This window comes from Chanos chanos, chromosome 5 (assembly GCF_902362185.1).
Source record: "Chanos chanos chromosome 5, fChaCha1.1, whole genome shotgun sequence".
NCBI lineage: Eukaryota > Metazoa > Chordata > Actinopteri > Gonorynchiformes > Chanidae > Chanos > Chanos chanos.
The window spans coordinates 2,733,814-2,743,813 of NC_044499.1; the positions used below are offsets into that span (position 1 = coordinate 2,733,814).

General features: G+C 47.2%; 1 protein-coding gene across 1 annotated transcript in view; it reads left to right on the forward strand.

Moving 5' to 3' along the window:
• The window catches only part of yeats2 (YEATS domain containing 2), a 46,956-nt gene that overhangs the window by 15,700 nt on the left and 21,256 nt on the right, over nucleotides 1-10,000 (forward strand). The window contains exon 13 of the mRNA XM_030774213.1: nucleotides 9,469-9,666. Within this exon, the coding sequence (XP_030630073.1) occupies nucleotides 9,469-9,666 (198 nt within the window). The remainder of the gene's footprint in view (nucleotides 1-9,468; nucleotides 9,667-10,000) is intronic.

Here is a 10,000-nt window from a genome sequence, read left to right on the forward strand (position 1 = left end):
AATCTGTTTAACACGTAACAAAACCTCTCAATCATCTAATCACTGACAACAGAGTAACAGAGAAACTGGGACTGACCGTGAAAGATCAGGTTTGGTACTGTGACTCTGGTGTTTTGGGTTTAGTGTTTGGTACTGTGACTCGGGTGTTTTGGGTTTAGTGTTTGGTGCTGTGACTCTGGTGTATTGGGTTTAGTGTTTGGTACTGTGACTCTGGTGTTTTGGGTTTAGTGTTTGGTACTGTGACTCTGGTGTGTGGGTGTAGTGTTTGGTACTGTGACTCTGGTGTGTAGGGCTTAGTGTTTGGTACTGTGACTCTGGTGTGTAGGGCTTAGTGTTTGGTACTGTGACTCTGGTGTGTACGGTTTAGAGTTTGGTACTGTGACTCTGGTGTGTGGGTGTAGTGTTTGGTACTGTGACTCTGGTGTGTGGGTGTAGTGTTTGGTGCTGTGACTCTGGTGTGTGGGTGTAGTGTTTGGTACTGTGACTCGGGTGTGTACGGTTTAGTGTTTGGTACTGTGACTCTGGTGTGTACGGTTTAGTGTTTGGTACTGTGACTCTGGTGTGTGGGTGTAGTGTTTGGTACTGTGACTCTGGTGTGTACGGTTTAGTGTTTGGTACTGTGACTCTGGTGTGTACGGTTTAGTGTTTGGTACTGTGACTCTGGTGTGTGGGTGTAGTGTTTGGTACTGTGACTCTGGTGTGTACGGTTTAGAGTTTGGTACTGTGACTCAGGTGTGTGGGTTTAGTGTTTGGTACTGTGACTCAGGTGTGTGGGTTTAGTGTTTGGTACTGTGACTCTGGTGTGTAGGGTTTAGTGTTTGGTACTGTGACTCTGGTGTGTACGGTTTAGTGTTTGGTACTGTGACTCAGGTGTGTGGGTTTAGTGTTTGGTACTGTGACTCGGGTGTGTACGGTTTAGTGTTTGGTACTGTGACTCAGGTGTGTGGGTTTAGTGTTTGGTACTGTGACTCAGGTGTGTGGGTTTAGTGTTTGGTACTGTGACTCTGGTGTGTGGGTGTAGTGTTTGGTACTGTGACTCTGGTGTGTACGGTTTAGTGTTTGGTACTGTGACTCAGGTGTGTGGGTTTAGTGTTTGGTACTGTGACTCGGGTGTGTACGGTTTAGTGTTTGGTACTGTGACTCTGGTGTGTAGGGTTTAGTGTTTGGTACTGTGACTCTGGTGTGTAGGGCTTAGTGTTTGGTACTGTGACTCTGGTGTGTGGGGTTTAGTGTTTGGTACTGTGACTCAGGTGTGTGGGTTTAGTGTTTGGTACTGTGACTCTGGTGTGTGGGGTTTAGTGTTTGGTACTGTGACTCTGGTGTGTGGGTGTAGTGTTTGGTACTGTGACTCTGGTGTGTAGGGCTTAGTGTTTGGTACTGTGACTCAGGTGTGTGGGTTTAGTGTTTGGTACTGTGACTCAGGTGTGTGGGTTTAGTGTTTGGTACTGTGACTCTGGTGTGTAGGGCTTAGTGTTTGGTACTGTGACTCTGGTGTGTGGGTTTAGTGTTTGGTACTGTGACTCAGATGTGTGGGTTTAGTGTTTGGTACTGTGACTCTGGTGTGTGGGTGTAGTGTTTGGTACTGTGACTCGGGTGTTTTGGGTTTAGTGTTTGGTACTGTGACTCAGGTGTGTGGGTTTAGTGTTTGGTACTGTGACTCTGGTGTGTAGGGCTTAGTGTTTGGTACTGTGACTCAGATGTGTGGGTTTAGTGTTTGGTATTGTGACTCTGGTGTGTAGGGTGAAGTGTTTGGTACTGTGACTCAGGTGTGTAGGGCTTAGTGTTTGGTACTGTGACTCAGGTGTGTGGGTTTAGTGTTTGGTACTGTGACTCTGGTGTGTAGGGCTTAGTGTTTGGTACTGTGACTCTGGTGTGTGGGTTTAGTGTTTGGTACTGTGACTCAGATGTGTGGGTTTAGTGTTTGGTACTGTGACTCTGGTGTGTGGGTGTAGTGTTTGGTACTGTGACTCGGGTGTTTTGGGTTTAGTGTTTGGTACTGTGACTCAGGTGTGTGGGTTTAGTGTTTGGTACTGTGACTCAGGTGTGTGGGCTTAGTGTTTGGTACTGTGACTCTGGTGTGTGGGTGTAGTGTTTGGTACTGTGACTCTGGTGTGTGGGTTTAGTGTTTGGTACTGTGACTCAGGTGTGTGGGTTTAGTGTTTGGTACTGTGACTCTGGTGTGTAGGGCTTAGTGTTTGGTACTGTGACTCTGGTGTGTGGGTGTAGTGTTTGGTACTGTGACTCTGGTGTGTACGGTTTAGTGTTTGGTACTGTGACTCAGGTGTGTGGGGTTTAGAGTTTGGTACTGTGACTCGGGTGTTTTGGGTTTAGTGTTTGGTACTGTGACGCGGTGGTTTTGGGTTTAGTGTTTGGTACTGTGACTCAGGTGTGTGGGGTTTAGAGTTTGGTACTGTGACTCGGGTGTTTTGGGTTTAGTGTTTGGTACTGTGACTCTGGTGTTTTGGGTTTAGAGTTTGGTACTGTGACTCGGGTGTTTTGGGTTTAGTGTTTGGTACTGTGACTCAGGTGTGTGGGGTTTAGAGTTTGGTACTGTGACACGGGTGTTTTGGGTTTAGAGTTTGGTACTGTGACTCTGGTGTGTGGGGTTTAGAGTTTGGTACTGTGACTCGGGTGTTTTGGGTTTAGAGTTTGGTACTGTGACTCGGGTGTTTTGGGTTTAGTGTTTGGTACTGTGACTCAGGTGTGTGGGGTTTAGAGTTTGGTACTGTGACTCGGGTGTTTTGGGTGAAGTGTTTGGTACTGTGACTCGGGTGTTTTGGGTGAACTGTTTGATACTGTGACTCAGGTGTTTTGGGTTTAGTGTTTGGTACTGTGACTCAGGTGTTTTGGGTGAAGTGTTTGGTACTGTGACTCTGGTGTGTGGGTGTAGTGTTTGGTACTGTGACTCTGGTGTGTAGGGTTTAGAGTTTGGTACTGTGACTCGGGTGTTTTGGGTTTAGTGTTTGGTACTGTGACTCAGGTGTGTGGGGTTTACTGTTTGGTACTGTGACTCGGGTGTTTTGGGTTTAGTGTTTGGTACTGTGACTCAGGTGTGTGGGGTTTAGAGTTTGGTACTGTGACTCGGGTGTTTTGGGTTTAGAGTTTGGTACTGTGACTCGGGTGTTTTGGGTTTAGTGTTTGGTACTGTGACTCAGGTGTGTGGGGTTTATAGTTTGGTACTGTGACCCGGGTGTTTTGGGTTTAGAGTTTGGTACTGTGACTCGGGTGTTTTGGGTTTAGTGTTTGGTACTGTGACTCGGGTGTTTTGGGTTTAGTGTTTGGTACTGTGACTCTGGTGTGTGGGGTTTAGAGTTTGGTACTGTGACTCGGGTGTTTTGGGCTTAGTGTTTGGTACTGTGACTCGGATGTTTTGGGTGAAGTGTTTGGTACTGTGACTCGGGTGTTTTGGGTTTAGTGTTTGGTACTGTGACTCAGGTGTGTGGGGTTTAGAGTTTGGTACTGTGACTTGGGTGTTTTGGGTTTAGAGTTTGGTACTGTGACTCGGGTGTTTTGGGTTTAGTGTTTGGTACTGTGACTCAGGTGTGTGGGTTTAGTGTTTGGTACTGTGACTCAGGTGTGTGGGTTTAGTGTTTGGTACTGTGACTCTGGTGTGTGGGTGTAGTGTTTGGTACTGTGACTCTGGTGTGTACGGTTTAGTGTTTGGTACTGTGACTCAGGTGTGTGGGTTTAGTGTTTGGTACTGTGACTCGGGTGTGTACGGTTTAATGTTTGGTACTGTGACTCTGGTGTGTAGGGTTTAGTGTTTGGTACTGTGACTCTGGTGTGTGGGTGTAGTGTTTGGTACTGTGACTCTGGTGTGTAGGGCTTAGTGTTTGGTACTGTGACTCAGGTGTGTGGGTTTAGTGTTTGGTACTGTGACTCAGGTGTGTGGGTTTAGTGTTTGGTACTGTGACTCTGGTGTGTAGGGCTTAGTGTTTGGTACTGTGACTCTGGTGTGTGGGTTTAGTGTTTGGTACTGTGACTCAGATGTGTGGGTTTAGTGTTTGGTACTGTGACTCTGGTGTGTGGGTGTAGTGTTTGGTACTGTGACTCGGATGTTTTGGGTTTAGTGTTTGGTACTGTGACTCAGGTGTGTGGGTTTTGTGTTTGGTACTGTGACTCTGGTGTGTAGGGCTTAGTGTTTGGTACTGTGACTCAGATGTGTGGGTTTAGTGTTTGGTATTGTGACTCTGGTGTGTAGGGTGAAGTGTTTGGTACTGTGACTCAGGTGTGTAGGGCTTAGTGTTTGGTACTGTGACTCTGGTGTGTAGGGTTTAGTGTTTGGTGCTGTGACTCTGGTGTTTTGGGTTTAGAGTTTGGTACTGTGACTCTGGTGTGTAGGGCTTAGTGTTTGGTACTGTGACTCAGGTGTGTGGGTTTAGTGTTTGGTACTGTGACTCTGGTGTGTAGGGCTTAGTGTTTGGTACTGTGACTCTGGTGTGTGGGTTTAGTGTTTGGTACTGTGACTCAGGTGTGTGGGTTTAGTGTTTGGTACTGTGACTCAGGTGTGTAGGGCTTAGTGTTTGGTACTGTGACTCTGGTGTGTGGGTGTAGTGTTTGGTACTGTGACTCGGGTGTTTTGGGTTTAGTGTTTGGTACTGTGACTCAGGTGTGTGGGTTTAGTGTTTGGTACTGTGACTCAGGTGTGTGGGCTTAGTGTTTGGTACTGTGACTCTGGTGTGTGGGTGTAGTGTTTGGTACTGTGACTCTGGTGTGTGGGTTTAGTGTTTGGTACTGTGACTCAGGTGTGTGGGTTTAGTGTTTGGTACTGTGACTCTGGTGTGTAGGGCTTAGTGTTTGGTACTGTGACTCAGGTGTTTTGGGTTTAGAGTTTGGTACTGTGACTCGGGTGTTTTGGGTTTAGTGTTTGGTACTGTGACTCAGGTGTGTGGGGTTTAGAGTTTGGTACTGTGACTCGGGTGTTTTGGGTTTAGTGTTTGGTACTGTGACTCAGGTGTGTGGGGTTTAGAGTTTGGTACTGTGACTCGGGTGTTTTGGGTTTAGAGTTTGGTACTGTGACTCTGGTGTTTTGGGTTTAGAGTTTGGTACTGTGACTCAGGTGTGTGGGGTTTAGAGTTTGGTACTGTGACTCTGGTGTGTAGGGTTTAGTGTTTGGTACTGTGACTCAGGTGTGTGGGGTTTAGTGTTTGGTACTGTGACTCGGGTGTTTTGGGTTTAGTGTTTGGTGCTGTGACTCTGGTGTTTTGGGTGAAGTGTTTGGTACTGTGACTCGGGTGTTTTGGGTGAAGTGTTTGATACTGTGACTCGGGTGTTTTGGGTTTAGTGTTTGGTACTGTGACTCGGGTGTTTTGGGTGAAGTGTTTGGTACTGTGACTCTGGTGTGTGGGTGTAGTGTTTGGTACTGTGACTCTGGTGTGTAGGGTTTAGAGTTTGGTACTGTGACTCGGTGGTTTTGGGTTTAGTGTTTGGTACTGTGACTCAGGTGTGTGGGGTTTAGAGTTTGGTACTGTGACTCGGGTGTTTTGGGTTTAGAGTTTGGTACTGTGACTCGGGTGTTTTGGGTTTAGTGTTTGGTACTGTGACTCAGGTGTGTGGGGTTTAGAGTTTGGTACTGTGACTCGGGTGTTTTGGGTTTAGTGTTTGGTACTGTGACTCAGGTGTGTGGGGTTTAGAGTTTGGTACTGTGACTCGGGTGTTTTGGGTTTAGAGTTTGGTACTGTGACTCTGGTGTTTTGGGTTTAGAGTTTGGTACTGTGACTCAGGTGTGTGGGGTTTAGAGTTTGGTACTGTGACTCTGGTGTGTAGGGTTTAGTGTTTGGTACTGTGACTCAGGTGTGTGGGGTTTAGTGTTTGGTACTGTGACTCGGGTGTTTTGGGTTTAGTGTTTGGTGCTGTGACTCTGGTGTTTTGGGTGAAGTGTTTGGTACTGTGACTCGGGTGTTTTGGGTGAAGTGTTTGATACTGTGACTCGGGTGTTTTGGGTTTAGTGTTTGGTACTGTGACTCGGGTGTTTTGGGTGAAGTGTTTGGTACTGTGACTCTGGTGTGTGGGTGTAGTGTTTGGTACTGTGACTCTGGTGTGTAGGGTTTAGAGTTTGGTACTGTGACTCGGTGGTTTTGGGTTTAGTGTTTGGTACTGTGACTCAGGTGTTTGGGTGTAGTGTTTGGTACTGTGACTCGGGTGTTTTGGGTTTAGTGTTTGGTACTGTGACTCAGGTGTGTGGGTTTAGTGTTTGGTACTGTGACTCAGGTGTGTGGGCTTAGTGTTTGGTACTGTGACTCTGGTGTGTGGGTGTAGTGTTTGGTACTGTGACTCTGGTGTGTGGTTTTAGTGTTTGGTACTGTGACTCAGGTGTGTGGGTTTAGTGTTTGGTACTGTGACTCTGGTGTGTAGGGCTTAGTGTTTGGTACTGTGACTCAGGTGTTTTGGGTTTAGAGTTTGGTACTGTGACTCGGGTGTTTTGGGTTTAGTGTTTGGTACTGTGACTCAGGTGTGTGGGGTTTAGAGTTTGGTACTGTGACTCGGGTGTTTTGGGTTTAGTGTTTGGTACTGTGACTCAGGTGTGTGGGGTTTAGAGTTTGGTACTGTGACTCGGGTGTTTTGGGTTTAGAGTTTGGTACTGTGACTCTGGTGTTTTGGGTTTAGAGTTTGGTACTGTGACTCAGGTGTGTGGGGTTTAGAGTTTGGTACTGTGACTCGGGTGTTTTGGGTTTAGTGTTTGGTACTGTGACTCAGGTGTGTGGGGTTTAGTGTTTGGTACTGTGACTCTGGTGTTTTGGGTTTAGTGTTTGGTGCTGTGACTCTGGTGTTTTGGGTGAAGTGTTTGGTACTGTGACTCGGGTGTTTTGGGTGAACTGTTTGATACTGTGACTCGGGTGTTTTGGGTTTAGTGTTTGGTACTGTGACTCGGGTGTTTTGGGTGAAGTGTTTGGTACTGTGACTCTGGTGTGTGGGTGTAGTGTTTGGTACTGTGACTCTGGTGTGTAGGGCTTAGTGTTTGGTACTGTGACTCAGGTGTGTGGGTTTAGTGTTTGGTACTGTGACTCAGGTGTGTGGGTTTAGAGTTTGGTACTGTGACTCGGTGGTTTTGGGTTTAGTGTTTGGTACTGTGACTCAGGTGTGTGGGGTTTAGAGTTTGGTACTGTGACTCGGGTGTTTTGGGTTTAGTGTTTGGTACTGTGACTCTGGTGTTTTGGGTTTAGAGTTTGGTACTGTGACTCGGGTGTTTTGGGTTTAGTGTTTGGTACTGTGACTCAGGTGTGTGGGGTTTAGAGTTTGGTACTGTGACTCAGGTGTTTTGGGTTTAGTGTTTGGTACTGTGACTCAGGTGTGTGGGGTTTAGAGTTTGGTACTGTGACACGGGTGTTTTGGGTTTAGAGTTTGGTACTGTGACTCTGGTGTGTGGGGTTTAGAGTTTGGTACTGTGACTCGGGTGTTTTGGGTTTAGAGTTTGGTACTGTGACTCGGGTGTTTTGGGTGAAGTGTTTGGTACTGTGACTCGGGTGTTTTGGGTGAACTGTTTGATACTGTGACTCGGGTGTTTTGGGTTTAGTGTTTGGTACTGTGACTCGGGTGTTTTGGGTGAAGTGTTTGGTACTGTGACTCTGGTGTGTGGGTGTAGTGTTTGGTACTGTGACTCTGGTGTGTAGGGTTTAGAGTTTGGTACTGTGACTCGGGTGTTTTGGGCTTAGTGTTTGGTACTGTGACTCGGATGTTTTGGGTGAAGTGTTTGGTACTGTGACTCGGGTGTTTTGGGTTTAGTGTTTGGTACTGTGACTCAGGTGTGTGGGGTTTAGAGTTTGGTACTGTGACTCGGGTGTTTTGGGTTTAGAGTTTGGTACTGTGACTCGGGTGTTTTGGGTTTAGTGTTTGGTACTGTGACTCAGGTGTGTGGGTTTAGTGTTTGGTACTGTGACTCGGGTGTTTTGGGTTTAGAGTTTGGTACTGTGACTTGGGTGTTTTGGGTTTAGTGTTTGGTACTGTGACTCTGGTGTGTGGGGTGAAGTGTTTGGTACTGTGACTCTGGTGTGTACGGTTTAGTGTTTGGTACTGTGACTCTGGTGTGTGGGTTTAGTGTTTGGTACTGTGACTCGGGTGTGTGGGTGAAGTGTTTGGTACTGTGACTCTGGTGTGTAGGGTTTAGTGTTTGGTACTGTGACTCAGGTGTGTAGGGTTTAGTGTTTGGTACTGTGACTCGGGTGTGTGGGTGAAGTGTTTGGTACTGTGACTCTGGTGTGTAGGGTTTAGTGTTTGGTACTGTGACTCAGGTGTGTAGGGTTTAGTGTTTGGTACTGTGACTCGGGTGTTTTGGGTTTAGTGTTTGGGGCTCTGACTCTGGTGTTTTGGGTTTAGTGTTTGGTATTGTGACTCGGATGTTTTGGGTTTAGTGTTTGGTACTGTGACTCGGGTGTTTTGGGTTTAGTGTTTGGTACTGTGACTCTGGTGTTTTGGGTTTAGTGTTTGGGGCTCTGACTCTGGTGTTTTGGGTTTAGTGTTTGGTACTGTGACTCGGGTGTGTGGGGTGAAGTGTTTGGTACTGTGACTCTGGTATGTGGTGTCTGGGGTTTGATCTGGCATGTTTTTGTGAGCTGTGGTGTGTGCTGTTGGTTTTGGCTTTGGCTTGTTCTGCTAAAGCACTAATGTATTGTGTTGTGTGGAAAGTGTCGCTGAAGTTTCATGGTCCAGATTCTGGACTATGTTGTGTTTTGAGTGATAGTATATTCTGTGGTGTCTTGGTGTTTGATTGCGATCCAGTTGGTTTGACAGGCCTGGTTTTGGGTCAGACTTGTTTGGTTAAGTGGCTCTTGTCCAGTGTGTTACACTGTGTACATGTGAGTGTGGAGATGTGTGAGTCCTGGGTTTTGTGTGGTTTCGTTTATTTTCCTGTCTCGCTCTGCTGATTCATCTCATTTTGTCTGAGTGGAAGCAGCAGACAACTGGCATTCCAATGACTTACTGACACATTTCATCTCTGGCTTTTCACAGCACATCAGTCCTGACTCTGTCTCTCTCTCTCTCTCCTCCACTTCACGCTCTCTCTGTCTCTTTCACTCACTCTTTCACTCACTCACTCATTCACACACACACACACACACAGTGGAAGTGTCTGTCTGGCAGTGTGAAATGCTTTGTTTTGAATGCTTGTATTTAAGTTCTCAGGATGTGGAAATACACTGAGGTGTACTGTGAGACTGGCCAGTGTATTAATAATTACAGTCATCAGCCATCTGACCGCCCTATCACACCACTGCATCCCGTGGGCTGTACATGGATCTAAAGAGTTAAAACAGGTACTACCCCTGCCAAAGGTTAACCAGTTAAATCTCTCCCTCTCTCTCTCTCTCTCTCTCTCTCTCTCTCTCTCTCTCTCTCTCTCTCTCTCTCCCTCTCCCTCTCCATCTCTCTCTCTCTCTCTCTCTCTCCCTCTCTCTCTCTCTCCCTCTCCCTCTCCATCTCTCTCTCTCTCTCTCTCTCTCTCTCTCTCTCCCTCTCTCTCTCGTTCTGCAGGTGATCATTAAACAGGAGCCCGGTGAAGTGCCCACTCAGCCCCCTACCCCGCAGCAACAACAGGCGGCCGTCTCCACGGCGACGCAGCCCCAGTCCGCCACGCAGCAGTTTGTGGCCGTGAAGGGTGGTCACATGATCGCCATGTCGCCGCAGAAACAGAGCGGGGCGGGGACAGGGGCTGGAGCCACGCCTAGCAAGGTTATTTATTTACTGCGTCTGCTTTTTTTTGGTTTTTTGGGGTTTTTTTTGACCTGACTTATTTAGGACAGGTAGTCCCTTTCCCTCTCCCGTGGTGTCTTGCTCTCATTCCTTGCTTTTGGTCTTGTCCTCTCTCTGTGTGTGATGTATTTTAGCTGCCCCACACGGGATGGTTTTGGGCACGTAGACAGACCCAGAGCCGTAACTGACTTTGAGAGCTGTATGTGCTCAAAATTCATCTAATATGAATCAGCTTTTAAACCGAAGTCCTTCGTGCTGAGGAGTGGTATACCCTCCTGTTCATTTTCCACATGATTAGTTTGACCGCACAGGG